The sequence below is a fragment of the Poromitra crassiceps genome (genome assembly GCF_964638095.1).
Source record: "Poromitra crassiceps genome assembly, chromosome: 15".
Taxonomy (NCBI): domain Eukaryota; kingdom Metazoa; phylum Chordata; class Actinopteri; order Beryciformes; family Melamphaidae; genus Poromitra; species Poromitra crassiceps.
The window spans coordinates 17,573,206-17,591,267 of NC_139634.1; the positions used below are offsets into that span (position 1 = coordinate 17,573,206).

The 18,062-nt window shown below is 43.7% G+C and overlaps 1 protein-coding gene across 1 annotated transcript in view; it reads left to right on the forward strand.

Moving 5' to 3' along the window:
• LOC310790093 (neuronal acetylcholine receptor subunit alpha-7-like) overlaps positions 1-18,062 on the forward strand; it is a gene marked incomplete at both ends in the record, with an annotated part of 76,876 nt that overhangs the window by 17,476 nt on the left and 41,338 nt on the right. The window contains 2 exons of the mRNA XM_083651785.1: positions 15,778-15,917; positions 17,736-17,780. Of these exons, the coding sequence (XP_083507911.1) occupies positions 15,778-15,917; positions 17,736-17,780 (185 nt within the window). The remainder of the gene's footprint in view (positions 1-15,777; positions 15,918-17,735; positions 17,781-18,062) is intronic.

Consider the following 18,062-nt stretch of genomic DNA (forward strand, 5'->3'; position numbering starts at 1 on the left):
CCCTTCTCCCTTTGGAAGAAGACTGATGCCCGATGGTACCAGAACCTCTCGACATGGGGACAGTTTCTTCCCAACTGCCATCTGCCTCTTCAACGAGACCCGAAAGTCCCCCAAAATCAGGGGCCAGGTTGCACAAAACGCACCTTGAATTAAGATTTTCCTTAATTAAAATCGGTTGCACAAAACAACCTTAAGTCTTCTCCGTAAGGTTAAACATCTTAAGTAAAACTTAAGCACAAGAGTCCTAAGATTGACTAACATTGAAAAACATATTGCATGCCTTGATTAGAGATCAATGTGCATAGATTTCATTGGGCTTTTTAAGTATTTTTTTTAGTAACATTCACACGAGTTCACAGTTGACAGTTTCGGCTCGAAAATTGTAAAATGGTAACGTTCTGAGATCTTAGGGTTAGGCTAGGGGGAGGGGTTAGAAACAGAAAATCTCCGTAAACCATGCCCAAACCACGCCCACCGCTGTAGAAATGTACGTTACCATTTTACAATTTCGGAGCCGAAATTGTAACATAGCAACGTTGCTCCACAAACGTTGCTGGTTCCATTCCATAGGCGTTGCAGTGCCCTGCTATTTTGCATGCTGGCTCATTGGAATGGCACTGGAACACCTTAACGAAACCGTCATTAATGGTATTAATTACACCTGTGTTTACCCTGCTATGACACTTCAAAATGGCTGCTGTTAAAAAGTTGTATGAAGTAGAATAGATTGACTGAACACTGTGCATTTCCTCAGCAACTCCTTGCTCCCCAGTTACACACTTAAACACATTCATGAGCAGCTCCACTGCAGTTTGGGGGCTGAGAGTCTTGCTCAAGGGCACACTGGCAGTCTTTAGGGAGGGGGCAGGCACATTAGCAATGGACCACCAGGCTGGGCATTCAGCAACATTTTGACTCTGAGTTGTCTGCTCTGAATACAACGCTGTGTTGCCTCCTGAGCCTTGGACAGACGTGCCTGCTGTGATAATGTTTGTAATAGGTTTGACCTCCTCCATACATAATGGATGCTTACTATCCCACTTGCTAATGCCTGATAATAAATGAGGCAATTCTACTAACCAGTGACCTCATTGACCTGAGCAAGGCTCAGCGGTGACCCCTGACATTTCCTGTAATGGCCCCATATGGTGATACAATGATGCAGTATTGATCCACTAGTGGTTGCTTATCATCAGCATGTCCGAATTTGCCACACCCACAGTTAGATGGACGCACGCACGCGCGCACACACACACACACCTACACACACACACACACACACACACACACACACACACACACACACACACACACACACACACACACACACACACACAAGACAAACACACACACCTACCTACACACACACACAGAGGCACGGACACAATTTCAGTTCACACACCAATTCCTCCAATTCACTTTAGGAGAGCTTGGAGGTTGAGACAAAGACAGGCAAAAAGGTCAAGCCGACCACAAAAAAGTGACATCTAAGGAAGAATGGAGATGTAGTTTAGTTTGGTGTTAGAAAGGTCACTGGCTCAAAAAAAAAAAAAAAACGTTTAAATGCATCATTAAAATGCAATTAAAATGTTCGGCCATAGTTATGCCATTTTACATGCGATCGCACTGAATCTTTCAGGAAGTGTAAAGAGCACACACCTGCCTGTGTGACCTTACGGGGCCGGATTATTCGGTAATTACGGCTCCAAAATGACTCGAGACAGGTTCAGCACCATGGAGAGCTGCAAATAGGAGGAGCCCACTGGTGAACGGACTTGTAATCAGCCAGTGAAGTCGACTATGAAAAAGGCTGCATCATGCCAACTCTGTGAGCGAGGCCTGACTTATGGCTCATTTCCACCACATATAACAGCACAGTACAGCTCTACTCGACCTGGTCTTACTCGGCTCTACTTGATATAGACTCTGTTTCCATAGCAAGTTCACTCGCCTCCGCCCACACCTGGTCGTCATAGCGGCCGCATATCCCCTCCGCCCATAGCCGAAGTAGGCTATAACATATAACGTTAAAATTGAATCCATACACAGAACTTTTAAACTGTTTATGAAATACTGGTGCCTCTAAATGACCTACAGTGTACATGGGCAAATGTGACAATCGGCCAGGAGAATGGATATCACTTTGTTGTTACTCAAACTCCATGCGTGCGCTGGAGTGCGTGGACTTTTTCTCTCTCAAAACAATTGAAAACCACCGCCATGTTAAAGCTGAGTAAGGAGATCGATTTTATTTCACCAGAGCCGAAGGCAGCAACACAAAAGACTGATGGAAATACTGTAACAACAGAAGAGAAGGTAATCCCCACTAAACTGGTATGCAGCATTGACAGTCAGTAGATAGAGTAAACACGATTCTGCCTGACCAATCAGTCGTCTACAGTGTTTTCACGTCACGGTATGGTACCGGGTCCACAGCGCTGGAACCTCAACAAAGCAGGGACCAAAACTAGCACGACTCAACCCGGGCTGTCCACGTTGTTGATCGGTGGAATGAGACAAAAAAGCGAGACGAGCTTGGCGGGGCCACGCTGATACCAGCGGTGGGAAATGGGCCATAAATGGCCGTCCACACAGGGATGGCTATTCTACTAGTTTATATGAAAATGTGGTGGTTTTCATCACAAAAATACTTTTGTACATTGCATACAACTTTTGTAGCAATAAGAATTACAATATGACTCGACTCTTATGGGCAAGACATATAAAAAGACGGCATAAAATTAAACGAGGCTCTTCACTGCCTTCATCTGATAGTCGATCTTTCTTTCCCCCCCCGGGTTGAGAAACACCTCTCAAGAGGGGTTCCATCACACTGTTGCTATTTAAATAAAAAGACACGGCTGGAGGAGAGGGAGAGGGAGAGAGAGATGGAGAGGGAGAGAGAGAGGGGGGGAGAGATAGAGGGTGCTGCAGCTGAACAAACAACACCATCTCCCTCTCTCCTTCCTGTCTCTGCTGGAGTGTGTTTGATGAGGCCTCTCGCTGTGTCGGAATGATGCCTTTTTTTTTGCCAGCGTTCTCATATCAGCTTCATTAGTGAGATGATTTTTAAAATGCATGGATCCCTCCCTCGCCTCCGTCCCCGGTGTGTGCTGCACGCGCACGTTTGCTTGGGAATTAAGGTTGCCACAGTAGCTTACTTGATTATGTCACTCTTACCGAACGCAATTTTATGAGTCGAGCCCCAGAGTGAGAGAGTGAGGGAGAGAGAGAGCCGGCTTTCAATTCTTCATCATTGACTTTATTGGTTTAGTTATGTTTGTTTTGGACCTCAGTTCACATTCCACAGTAATAAAACAGGAGAGAGCCACACAGGAGGGAGCTGCCATGGCAGCTGTAGAGTAGGCTATGTTTAAATTTGTGTGTGCGTGCGTAAATGGGCGGATTTATGACTTTATGTGTGTGTGTGTTTGTATTGATTAGCTGAGATTGTGTTGTCCTCTTCTAGTGGTGAGTGTGCTTTTGTACTTGAATACGTGCATAGAAAAGAGAGAGGAACAGTGACGAAGAGAAGGGTGAAAGTGTGCGTGTGCATGTGCATGTCTGTCTGGTTGTTTATGAGTGTGTGTGTGTGCATGAAGGTGTCTCTACAAGAAAGCCATGCATCTAACATATCTGTGCATACTTGTAGTACACAACACTAGCGGTGGGGGGGGGTCGATACAGCATAGTTTGTGTGGCAATATTATATTGATACACAAAGCCAAGTATCACTATTTTTTATGATATAAATTGTCAGGTGCATGCAACATTTATTACAGGTTTTTATGACATTGTTGGTCAGTCTGTCTGCTTGACAATCCCATTTTGCTGCAATAAAAAATGATTGAATTGCAATGAACAGAGTGGAAACTTGATCTCATTACATAAAACGAAAGTGTTAAAAGTGAAAAGTGAAAGTGTTTTTCCTTTGGGGACATAATTTGCAGTTGAAAAAAGTCAATAAATTGCAATATATCGCAATCATCATCATCATCATCATTAAAAGGGAGCAAGTGGGCAATCTCTGTTCTCTATTCTCTGTTTCAATTTTTGTCCCACTGATGATGTCATCAGTGATGTCATAACAAAATCATGATATGACATCACTGATGATGTCATATGCATTGTGACATCATCAGTGATGTCATAAGATGATTTTGCTCTTATCACATCGCTGATGATGTCACACATCATTAGTGGGACAAAAAATTAAACAGAGAACAGAGATTGCCCTGTTACAATTTTAGTCCCACTATTGATATCATAGGCATCGTGACTTCTTCAGTGATGTCACTCGAGCAATTGCGGTTTTGGGTTACACTCGAGCAATTGTGACATCACTGATGATGTCATAGACATTGTGACATCATTGTGATGTCACCAGTGTCATCATCAGTGATGCAAAGTTGAGCAATTGTGCGCTACGCATGCCAATAGGGAAGGCGAGGCCACGCAGCAGCCGAGCTGCGGGCAAGGCCTCACCTGAGGTCACTGACCTCAGCTACTCTCAGCTCCTCTGTCTCTGACAGGGTGGGTGTCGGATCATCTTCAAACTCAGGGAGTGCGCGTAGGGGGACCTGACGGAGTTCCGTGCCAAATGTCCTGCTATTCGGCATAGCGCCACCTACTGGCAAACACAAAAACTGGTTTATCTCGAGAACCATTAGTTACGTGTGCGTGCTTGTGTGTGTGTGTGTGTGTGTGTTACTAACTGCTATGCACTGTTTCCCACACATAGAAACATTTCTAGCAGCCCACCACAATATATTTTTTCCGAGGACTTAAAATCAGATACTTTAATAACTAAGCTATGTGGAAATTGTTAGCCTAAATGTTGCACACCCAGTATTTTAATTAGAGCAAGCAAAAAACAGTGTAGCACTGTTGGACACAAAGTACTCAAAGTAATACCCCCACCCGACCATCCCACCCACCACAAATCCATTTGGATTCTGTGGGAAACGCTGCTCTGTGTATGTGATGTCTATATATACAGTACAGTATAAGGGGGAGGGGGGGGTTGTGCTCTTGGAGAGTGTGAAGACATTCTGTTTGGTTGAGAAAACTCTCCAACCTTTTGAAGTTTATGAAACAATACAAAGTTACATACAGTACATATACTAAGTTTTCACCTGACAGTGATGATATGCATAACCAGCATAGTTTTCACCTGACAGTGATGATATGCATAACCAGCATAGTCTTCACCTGACAGTGATGATATGCATAACCAGTATAGTCTTCACCTGACAGTGATGATATGCATAACCAGTATAGTCTTCACCTGACAGTGATGATATGCATAACCAGTATAGTCTTCACCTGACAGTGATGATATGCATAACCAGTATAGTCTTCACCTGACAGTGATGATATGCATAACCAGTATAGTCTTCACCTGACAGTGATGATATGCATAACCAGTATAGTCTTCACCTGACAGTGATGATATGCATAACCAGCATAGTTTTCACCTGACAGTGATGATATGCATAACCAGCATAGTCTTCACCTGACAGTGATGATATGCATAACCAGCATAGTCTTCACCTGACAGTGATGATATGCATAACCAGTATAGTCTTCACCTGACAGTGATGATATGCATAACCAGTATAGTCTTCACCTGACAGTGATGATATGCATAACCAGCATAGTCTTCACCTGACAGTGATGATATGCATAACCAGTATAGTCTTCACCTGACAGTGATGATATGCATAACCAGTATAGTCTTCACCTGACAGTGATGATATGCATAACCAGTATAGTCTTCACCTGACAGTGATGATATGCATAACCAGTATAGTCTTCACCTGACAGTGATGATATGCATAACCAGTATAGTCTTCACCTGACAGTGATGATATGCATAACCAGCATAGTTTTCACCTGACAGTGATGATATGCATAACCAGCATAGTCTTCACCTGACAGTGATGATATGCATAACCAGTATAGTCTTCACCTGACAGTGATGATATGCATAACCAGTATAGTCTTCACCTGACAGTGATGATATGCATAACCAGCATAGTCTTCACCTGACAGTGATGATATGCATAACCAGCATAGTCTTCACCTGACAGTGATGATATGCATAACCAGTATAGTCTTCACCTGACAGTGATGATATGCATAACCAGCATAGTCTTCACCTGACAGTGATGATATGCATAACCAGCATAGTTTTCACCTGACAGTGATGATATGCATAACCAGCATAGTCTTCACCTGACAGTGATGATATGCATAACCAGTATAGTCTTCACCTGACAGTGATGATATGCATAACCAGTATAGTTTTCACCTGACAGTGATGATATGCATAACCAGTATAGTCTTCACCTGACAGTGATGATATGCATAACCAGTATAGTCTTCACCTGACAGTGATGATATGCATAACCAGCATAGTCTTCACCTGACAGTGATGATATGCATAACCAGCATAGTCTTCACCTGACAGTGATGATATGCATAACCAGCATATTCTTCACCTGACAGTGATGATATGCATAACCAGTATAGTCTTCACCTGACAGTGATGATATGCATAACCAGTATAGTCTTCACCTGACAGTGATGATATGCATAACCAGTATAGTCTTCACCTGACAGTGATGATATGCATAACCAGTATAGTCTTCACCTGACAGTGATGATATGCATAACCAGCATATTCTTCACCTGACAGTGATGATATGCATAACCAGTATAGTCTTCACCTGACAGTGATGATATGCATAACCAGTATAGTCTTCACCTGACAGTGATGATATGCATAACCAGTATAGTCTTCACCTGACAGTGATGATATGCATAACCAGCATAGTTTTCACCTGACAGTGATGATATGCATAACCAGTATAGTCTTCACCTGACAGTGATGATATGCATAACCAGTATAGTCTTCACCTGACAGTGATGATATGCATAACCAGTATAGTCTTCACCTGACAGTGATGATATGCATAACCAGTATAGTCTTCACCTGACAGTGATGATATGCATAACCAGTATAGTTTTCACCTGACAGTGATGATATGCATAACCAGTATAGTCTTCACCTGACAGTGATGATATGCATAACCAGCATAGTTTTCACCTGACAGTGATGATATGCATAACCAGCATAGTTTTCACCTGACAGTGATGATATGCATAACCAGTATAGTCTTCACCTGACAGTGATGATATGCATAACCAGCATAGTTTTCACCTGACAGTGATGATATGCATAACCAGCATAGTTTTCACCTGACAGTGATGATATGCATAACCAGCATAGTCTTCACCTGACAGTGATGATATGCATAACCAGTATAGTCTTCACCTGACAGTGATGATATGCATAACCAGTATAGTCTTCACCTGACAGTGATGATATGCATAACCAGTATAGTCTTCACCTGACAGTGATGATATGCATAACCAGTATAGTCTTCACCTGACAGTGATGATATGCATAACCAGCATAGTCTTCACCTGACAGTGATGATATGCATAACCAGTATAGTCTTCACCTGACAGTGATGATATGCATAACCAGTATAGTCTTCACCTGACAGTGATGATATGCATAACCAGCATAGTCTTCACCTGACAGTGATGATATGCATAACCAGCATAGTCTTCACCTGACAGTGATGATATGCATAACCAGTATAGTCTTCACCTGACAGTGATGATATGTATTAATTAATACACAGGACAAGATGTTACTATCCCTTGTGCCAAAATCCGAGGAAAAACACATTTAGAAGCCCAATCCAGAATAAAACAAGCTAACAGGCTAACAAACTAATAAACAAGACACAAATCACCAGTTACCTACCCTAGCCAACAGCAGTATGAAGCATGTCATTGGGGTTTTCAAGTGGGCACCTTCCTTCACCGACGTTTCGTTAAGTTAGGCCCACGACACCTCAAGAAGGCTTAACGGTGTAATCCAGCGTCCTGGAAACACCCCCCTCCATGCTACCACCGCACAACTGCATATTACCTCACTATCTAAGCCTAGCTATCCAGGTCGATTCGGTATGACATTCCTGACTACACCACCACTGTCAATGATTCAGCCCTGTTGATGCGGACCGTTAATCATGACCACCAACAAACAATCCCTAACTACACCACCACTGTCAATGATTCAGCCCTGTTGATGCGGACCGTTAATCATGACCAACAAACAATCCCTAACTACACCACCACGTCAATGATTCAGCCCTGTTGATGCGGACCGTTAATCATGACCAACAACAAACAATCCCTAACTACACCACCACTGTCAATGATTCAGCCCTGTTGATGCGGACCGTTAATCATGACCAACAACAAACAATCAATCTGACCTTAGCGAGCTCCCCAGCTAGCATGTTTCCTCCTTATCCACAGCCATTCACTTGCTCGTTCTGCTGCCTGAGACATGTTGCTAACCGCAAGTTTCAGGCTCCGTCCCCGAATGCCCAACTCAGTTAGTAAGGCAATAACGGACTTTGCCACAAAACCACGGCAGCCCACCTCTACAGGCCGCACTCGAGCCCTCCAACCTCGCTGCTCTGCCTCTGCTGCCATTTCAGCATACCTAGCTTTCTTGCGCTCATAAGCCTCCTCAACTCGATCTTCCCACGGGACTGTGAGTTCGATAAAATAAACTCTCTTCTCTACCTCAGACCACAGTAACAAGTCCGGACGTAGCCGGGTGCTAACTATATATGCTGGGATGACTAGCTGTTCATTCAAGTCAACCCTCATTTCCCAGGCTCCACCTACACTTAGCTGCCCTAACTTGTGCCTGACCTTAATTGGTCTAATCTTTTCTCCCTCACGTACAAATTTGATCTGTCTATTCTCTTTGCTAGCAACTAGAGAATTTACTTCTAGCCGCTTTTCCTCAACTGCAGCTGCCAAACATTTCAACACCTGGTTGTGACGCCAGGTGTATCGCCCCTGGGAGAGACTGACCTTACACCCTGACAGTATATGCCTCAATGTACATACACTAGAACACAACGGGCAGGCACCATCCTCGCCCAACCACTGATTTAAGTTCTGGGGAGATGGCAGCACATCATAAGTAGCCCCTAGAATAAATCTAATTCTGCTGGCCTCCATGCTCCACAACTCTCTCCACTTCAACTTTCTCTTCTCTACACTCTCCCAGTTCACCCACTGTCCTTGCTTTGCCTGCGACACTGCCTTAGTACATCTTACTGCCTCCTCTTGCCTATGTACTTCTTCAACTACCATCTTCCTCTTTTCTATTACTGATGCCTTGTTCCACACAGGTTTCCCTATGCACAACCCTAAGCCTCCACGCCCATGCTGCACCTGACCTATGATATCCCTGTGTCTAAGAGCTGACTGTGCTTGCTGTACTGCCTCCTTTGGGTTCCACTTCCTCCCTGTTTTAACTGTGGGCGCTACACTCCTAACCACTGGATCCTTTGACTGAGTCAGAGTAATTTCCAGTCTAACCTTAGCACACTTGAACTCCTCTGTCAGGCTAGATAATGGCAATTCCAATATGCCTTTCCCATATAAGGCTACACTGCTTAGGCAGCGTGGGACTCCGAGCCATTTTCTAATGAATGAGTTAATCATCCTTTCTAGCTTTTCTACCTTTGAAAGGGGAACCTCATACACTGTCAGTGGCCACATCAACCGAGGCAACAATCCAAACTGCAAACACCACAACTTTAACTTTCCTGGGAGCCCTGACTTGTCTATACTTGAAATACCTTGAATCATTTCCTGCCTCACCTCCTCAAACTGTCCCTTATCACTGAGACTTGCATCATACCATCTTCCCAAACTCTTGACTGGTTTCTCTAACACTGTAGGCACCACCTCATCATTTATAACAAACTTCTTACCTACTACCCTCCCTTTAATGATTGAAATACTCCTGGACTTACTTGGCTTCACTTTCATTCTAGCCCACTGCAGATTACTATTTAACTTATCCAACAATCTGCTAGTACATGGAGCGGTTGACGTCATAGTCGTCATGTCATCCATGTATGCCCTAATTGGAGGGAGCCGCAGCCCTCCCTGCAGCCTTTCTCCACCCACTACCCATTTTGAAGCCCTAATAATGATCTCCATTGCCATGGTAAAAGCTAATGGGGAAATTGTACACCCTGCCATAATGCCTATCTCCAGCTGCTGCCAAGCTGTAGTGTACTCTGCTGTGGTAAAGCAGAGTTGAATATCTAAGAAGTAGGCTTTAACTAAGCTCTTTATACTACCTGGCACTCTAAAGAAATCAAAGGCCTCCCATAACAGACTATGCGGCACTGACCCGAAAGCATTAGCCAGGTCCAAGAATACTACATGCAGGTCTCTCTTCTCACGCCTAGCTGACTGGATTTGGTGCCAGATCATGCTGGTGTGCTCTAAGCACCCGGAGAAGCCGGGAATTCCAGCCTTTTGCACCGAAGTATCTATTAGCCTATTCTTTTCTAGATAACTAGACAGCCTCTGTGCCACAACACTAAAGAAAACCTTCCCTTCAACATTAAGTAGACTGATAGGTCTAAACTGACTTATCTCTAACGAGTCCCTTTCTTTAGGAATGAAGATTCCCCCTGCTCTACGCCATGCCTTAGGAATAACCTGCTTCTTCCAGACTACCTTCATCAGCTTCCATAGAAACTGCAACACATCTGGAGCACTCTTATACAGCCGGTAGGGGACTCCATTAGGACCCGGGGCTGAAGAGGCCCTTGCACGTCTCACTACTTCTTGAACTTCTTTCCACCTTGGTGGGCTATCATCACACTGGCTCTCTATTTCACCAATAGGTGGAATATCAGCTGGGACTGTCATCTCTCTAAACCTTTCCCTATCTTTGTGAACCTCCTCCAAATATTCCTCAAGCTTCTGCTTAGGTACCATAAGGCTACCATTCTTTTCCTTACTAAACAATGACTTCACAAATCTAAATGGATCCTTATAGAATGCTATTCTAGCTCGCTCTTTCTTTTTCCTATTTTTTCTAATGCTCTCTGCTCTTCTTAAAACTGCCAACCGATCCCTCACATCTGACTGCAAGCAATCAATGCCTTCCTTCTCAACCTCTGTAGCTTTCCTCCACTGCCTCTTAAGCTGTCTTCTCTCCTGGATAAGTCTATCTATCTCTTGTTGGCGCCTAGATTTAACTACCTCACCCTCTAGTTTCTTCCTTTTCTCAAAGACGCCAAACCTTTCCTTACCATAATCATAAATACAATCTCCCATTTTCTCCAACTTACTCTCAGCAGTTCCTTTAAGCTTCTCTAACATCCTAACCAAATCACTATTGATATCTTCCCACTTCCTACTTTCCGCTGCACCTGGCCACTTAACTCTAGGCTTCTGACCGCTAATCTTCTCCCTTTTTGGCTGGCTGGCCTCTCTGCTTTCCTCGGTGCTAGGACCTGCCTCAACATCAGGGGTGCTGATGTCCTGCGAGCTGTGGGTTACTTCCTGTCGCTGGACTTCACCCGACTGACTTGATAAACTTCTTAAGAAATAATTATCAATGCGGGGTCCCTGTGTTCCCTCTACCAAGCACCTCTTCCTGCCTTGATGGATTCTAAGGCCCCTCAAAGTTGTTACCTTCTGCCAGCCACACAAGCAAACCTGACGCTTCTTTCCATCTACATCTGAACTAGTGGCTTCCACTGACATGTTTTCCCTACTCATAGTCAAGTCCGTTCCAGAGTCAATAACCGTGTCAACCATAGGTGAGTCATCTTCCGCCCCCGCTCTCGCAGACTCTAGGGGTGTTTTTTCATAATTCTGTTTCGTAGCAAGTTTGGGTGTAACCAATGGCCTATTGGCCTTGGCTACTGCCACAATGAGCAGCTAACCCATTGCAGCCCCGGTGGGGTCTAATCCCTCCTGTCAGCTGTCTTTCCATGCTGTCACTAGGTCTTTCCCTAGTTGTCAGCTGCACTATTCACAACAGTCACTAGCCTAAGCTAGCTTTAGTATTAATTAATACACAGGACAAGATGTTACTATCCCTTGTGCCAAAATCCGAGGAAAAACACATTTAGAAGCCCAATCCAGAATAAAACAAGCTAACAGGCTAACAAACTAATAAACAAGACACAAATCACCAGTTACCTACCCTAGCCAACAGCAGTATGAAGCATGTCATTGGGGTTTTCAAGTGGGCACCTTCCTTCACCGACGTTTCGTTAAGTTAGGCCCACGACACCTCAAGAAGGCTTAACGGTGTAATCCAGCGTCCTGGAAACACCCCCCTCCATGCTACCACCGCACAACTGCATATTACCTCACTATCTAAGCCTAGCTATCCAGGTCGATTCGGTATGACATTCCTGACTACACCACCACTGTCAATGATTCAGCCCTGTTGATGCGGACCGTTAATCATGACCACCAACAAACAATCCCTAACTACACCACCACTGTCAATGATTCAGCCCTGTTGATGCGGACCGTTAATCATGACCAACAAACAATCCCTAACTACACCACCACGTCAATGATTCAGCCCTGTTGATGCGGACCGTTAATCATGACCAACAACAAACAATCCCTAACTACACCACCACTGTCAATGATTCAGCCCTGTTGATGCGGACCGTTAATCATGACCAACAACAAACAATCAATCTGACCTTAGCGAGCTCCCCAGTAACCAGTATAGTCTTCACCTGACAGTGATGATATGCATAACCAGTATAGTCTTCACCTGACAGTGATGATATGCATAACCAGTATAGTCTTCACCTGACGGTGATGATATGCATAACCAGTATAGTCTTCACCTGACAGTGATGATATGCATAACCAGCATAGTACTGATGTTCCTAAATGGACTGAGATGTGTGAGTCCTTTGCTGACACATAACTGGAGTTTTGACTTTGATCAGAGCTTTTATAAAGTTCAGTTGATCACTTGTATAATTCACTGTAGTGGATCAGCCACTTGTTCTGACTGGGCGGCTTTAGCTCAGGAGGTAGAGCGGGTCGGCCAATGACGCAAGGGTTGGCGGTTTGATCCCCGCTCCCTCCCAGCTGCTGTCGTTGTATCCTTGGGCAAGACACTTAACCCTCCTTGCTCCCAATGGTGTGTAGGCACCCTGCGTGGCAGCCTGCCGCCATCGGTGTATGAATGGGTGAATGTAGACTACCTACTGATTGTAAAGCGCTTTGGATAAAAGCGCTATATAAATGCAGGCAATTTACCATTTACCATGCAGGCCATTTGTTCTTTATCACCAACATCCTTAACAATGTGGAGTCGAGTGACTCCCTCTCTTGCTGTGTGTGTGTTTGTGCATGTGGGCGTGTCCCTGTATTTAGGGACAGATAGTGCTAAATAGAAGAGCTTTTGTATAAGGTACAGAAATCAATAATGGTGATGAGATCTGAGCCAACAGACACATCATCCTAATCACTAATCACTACGCTAACTCACTGCCAAGTCACTGTGTGTGTGTGTGTGTGTGTGTGTGTGTGTGTGTGTGTGTGTGTGTGAGAGAGCGAGTGCGTGTGCGAAAGATCTTTTTTCTTGTATCACACTTTTTCCACATTTTACGTCTGTCCTTGTTTTGCTCAAGGACAGTGTGACAGAACACATAGTTGTTGAGAGAGACACATCATCACAGCTCTTGTGTGAATCTCTGAACGCGTTTGGCCTCCTGCCAGCCAACTCTTTGCACTGAAAACTTTCTTCACAGCTGACCTTCCTCTCTTGCGTCGTCAGTACCAAACGCAAGTTCGTAGGAATGTAGCAATCAAGGCCTGGAAATTGTTTTAAGTAATAGACTGAATCGGCACAAAGCGTGTATGAAACTCCACCAGGTGAATTATAATCGCCCTGCAATCTGATGCCAGCAAAAGAAGGGCAGAAGTTCAGGAAAGATGTGGAAGCTACTTGCTGAATTGGAATTAAGCCTCCGTCTAATAGTCTAACCCAGTGATACTCAACTTGCGGCCCGCGGGCCGCATGTGGCCCGCAATGGAATTGCAAATTTTCTTTTTTTCTTTTACTGTGCACCTGAACACAACATGCAAGATACGCGCTGAATAAGTGTCCAAATGTTCATGTCATTCTGGCCAATACTCCACTTCTGTTATAGCATTTCAGTCTGGAATATGGAATATCTTTCAATAATCTATGATTTAGCTGCTAAATTGTCAAATACCGCCGCCTGCTCGCTACCCATGCACTTATGTATGTACTTAACCTAACTAACTTAAAGTCCCTGGAAACCAGAAATATTTCTTTATTATTTAGCATTTTGAGTTAATCACATCACAGGACCCTATGTTAATAAGCCACCAGCCAAATTTGAACGATGATGAACGTCGCAAAGTATATAAATTTAGGTTTGACAGCCATGGCAAAACTCATGAGATTTCATTATTTTTTAGAGTGTATTATCTCCCGCGGAATGTGTGGGCGTGTCCCATCTACAGCAGGGAAATTTCTGTCTCTCGGAGAGCGCGAGAGAGAGGGGGGGAGGGAAACGGAGAAAGAAAGAAAGAGATGAGTGCACACACCGTGTGTGTGTGTGTGTGTGTGTGTGTGTGTGTGTTCGCGTGTGTGTTCGCGCGTTGCTCCGCGGCTCTGTCTCTCTCTCTCTCTCTCTCTCTCTCTCTCTCTCTAGAGAGAGAGAGAGAGAGAGAGAGAGAGAGAGAGGTGTCAGGTTTCAGGCCATTCTCTGAGTGTGTGTGTTCGCTCGTTGCTCCGCGGCTCTGTCTCTCTCTCTCTCTCTCTCTCTCTCTCTCTCTCTCTCTCTCTCTCTCATTAGAGAGAGAGAGAGAGAGGAGAGAGAGAGAGAGAGAGAGAGAGAGAGAGAGAGAGAGAGAGAGAATGGCCTGAAACCCGACACCTTGCTAATCTCACAAGCATAGAGCTTGGCAGACGGGACACAGAGGAGACGGACAGCAAGGGAGCGCTGTCACTGGGGGCAAAGAACGGACTTGCCATAGGTGGGTGCGGATTGCGTGCGTGTACAAAGGTTATATAGAGCTTATGACGTCATAAGCTCCTGCGTTTTAGCACCTCGCGCACTGCTGTCTTCAATGAGGAAGTACTTTTTAGAATCTTGTAGAAAAGTGGCGATTTTAAGGCTTTGGGTTGAAAGTAATGTATAATAATTTCGGAGGCACAAAATTACTAACATAAGACCCTAAATAACATAGTTAGAACGTTTTTGTGGATTTTGGTTTCCAGGGACTTTAACCTAACTAATGTGGGTGTAGAGTTGGTTTGCACCCTGTTTGGTAGGGCTGTGGCGATTCACTTATCTCCCGATTCGATACTATCACGATTCTTGGGTGCCGATTCGATTTATATTGCGATTCTTAAGTATTGCGATTCTACGATTATTGCGATTCGATATTACGATTTATTGCGATTTTTCTTTTTTTCTTTTCTTTTTTCAGTTTGTTTGCTTTTTTACACTCAAATTAATAACTCATTAACTCAAATCAACTCTTAAACTGTAAACGGTTTTGAAGTCATTCATCTAGTTTGACAGTTATTGAGAGTTGATTTGAGTTAATGAGTTATTTATTTGAGTTAGTGTGGACCAGTGATGTCACTGGTCCACACTTTAACACTCAATAACTGTCAAATTAAATGACAAACATCAAAACAGTTTACAGTTTTCTGATATACTACTGATGTTCTAATGATACAAAGCTGGTTGAAAATGGGCGGAGTGTTCCTTTAACAGTAAAAGAGAAATAGTCCTTTACGCTCAGGGTAATTGAGCCAATCTTCCTCTGTCACTTCTCCAGGGACCCTGCAGGGGGAGCACCAGAGGAGGCTCTACAAGGAGCTGCTGGCCAACTACAACCGTCTGGAGAGACCCGTGGTCAACGACTCAGCGCCCATACTGGTGGAGCTGGGCCTCACACTGCTGCAGATCATAGACGTGGTGAGGGAGAGAGATGTGTGTACAGACAGAGGAGAAGGAGATGTGTGTGTGACAGGGAGCAGTCCTCTCTAGTGTTATTCCACCTTGCACTTCATCCAGCCGAGTTGTGTTCCTGCTTGTTATGTCTCTTGGCCATTTAGATATTTTTATGTTAATATTAATTATATGTAGAGTCAGTTTTGATTGGCTCCATGTCCCCCGTGGATAGTAATTAATGATACAAGATATCAAACACGCTCGCAGTCACACATTAGACTGTTTATTCCGCGTCTGTCATTTTAGAGTGCTCCTTGAAGGAGGCCTTGTGCTCTTGTTTCTCTTGATGTGCTTTTATCATTTTCTTTTGATTGTTTGTCTGTATTTGTCTGCTTGTAATTTTGTCACTTTTATAAATGTTTTTATTGTAACAGGGCACCCTTGAAAATGAGAGCTTGCTCTCAAGGGCCTCACTCCTGTATAAATAAATGTCAAATAAAATAAAAATTAATAAAATAAAACGACTATTAAAAAGGTTCAAGGTTAAAAAAAAAACGTGAATGTCCCCGAGGGGCAATTTGCTTTGCAGACAGTAGTCCAACACGATAGAGTACAGAACATACATACAGAAATACAGCACAGGGTGAATACTGCACTATCACCATAGATCATGGAAGAAGAAGAGATACAATGGCATCAGTGGTTATACATTGTTTAAAAACCTAATGGCAGAAGGAACAAAGGACAATCTGAATCTATTAGTCTTAGTCTTGGGGAGACTAAACCTCCTCCGGCCTGATGGAAGCATCTGGAACTCAGCCTGTAAGCGATGCTGAGGGTCTAAAACTAGAGATTGTGCCTTTGAGATGACCCTCCTTTCATACAGGTGCTGAAGGTCATTGAGGGTGGCACCGGAAGTCTTACAGCACAGCTTGACCATTTTGCCCAGTCTGTTCCTGTTTTTAAGACTGAGACGACCAAACCAACAGATCGTGGAAAAGGAAATGGCAGATTTGATAAAAGAAGAATAAAACATTTTCATCAATGTCATCTGTGTTTGCCTCAAAATTGAGCTTATCATTGAGGACAGTGCCCAAATATTTATATTGCTGCACTGCTGCTACTGGCTCAGCCTTGATCACACACGGTGAAGGGGCATGACATGGGCACCTTCTCCGAAAATCAATGAACATATTTCTTTGGTCTCAGCCACACAAAGAACCCAGATATGTGCAATCATGCACAACTGATAGAGATACCCCAAACTATCAATATTGAAGCAGAAGAGTTACAAGTTTTAGACAGTTTTTGTTTTCTTGTGTTCAGACATATAGGTTTATTAGATGTTGTTTTACCTTGACAGTTTCGGCGATAGCTCGCGCCTTCCTCAGAAGCAGTCTACTGACAACTGAACACAAGAAAACAAAAGCTGTCTAATTGTTACGAAGACATGATGAACGTCATTGAACTAGTTACAAGTTTTGCCCTTTGATAGAAGAATCACTGACAATAAATATTTTATTTCAAGTAGATTAAGGAAAGTGATGTCTCCGGCACTCTGACCATGACTTATTAGAGTTAATATTTTCAGGTTATACATTTTACACTACCCAGTATGATTCATACATGTTCAGAATCACAAGTATCAAAGTACACATTGGGAGACATTCACATGGACACACACACACACACACACACACACACACACACACACACACACACACACACACACACACACACACACACACACACACACACACACACACACACACACACACACACTTGTTATTTTTAGTTGCTGTAAAAGTGGTGTGTAATGTGTGATGGCTGTTGTGTCCTCAGGATGAGAAGAACCAAGTGCTGATGACCAACGCCTGGCTGCAGCTGGTGAGTAAACACGGTTGAGAACGTTTGCAGAATTACCATTTGAATGTGCTTTAACTCTATGCCATGCTCATATTACCCATATCAACATATTATAAATACACTGTGACTCAGTTTCTCAAATTACCGGTGTCGCTATGTCCAGAAGTGCTATTAATGTTATGGTGTTTTCATGGTATGAGTCCTGTGATACAATCTACCTATTTCCTGGATTAATTCTTCTCACATCACCTGCAGTTATGTCTCCATCTCCAATGTGTCTACAGTATATCCATTTAGCTAGCT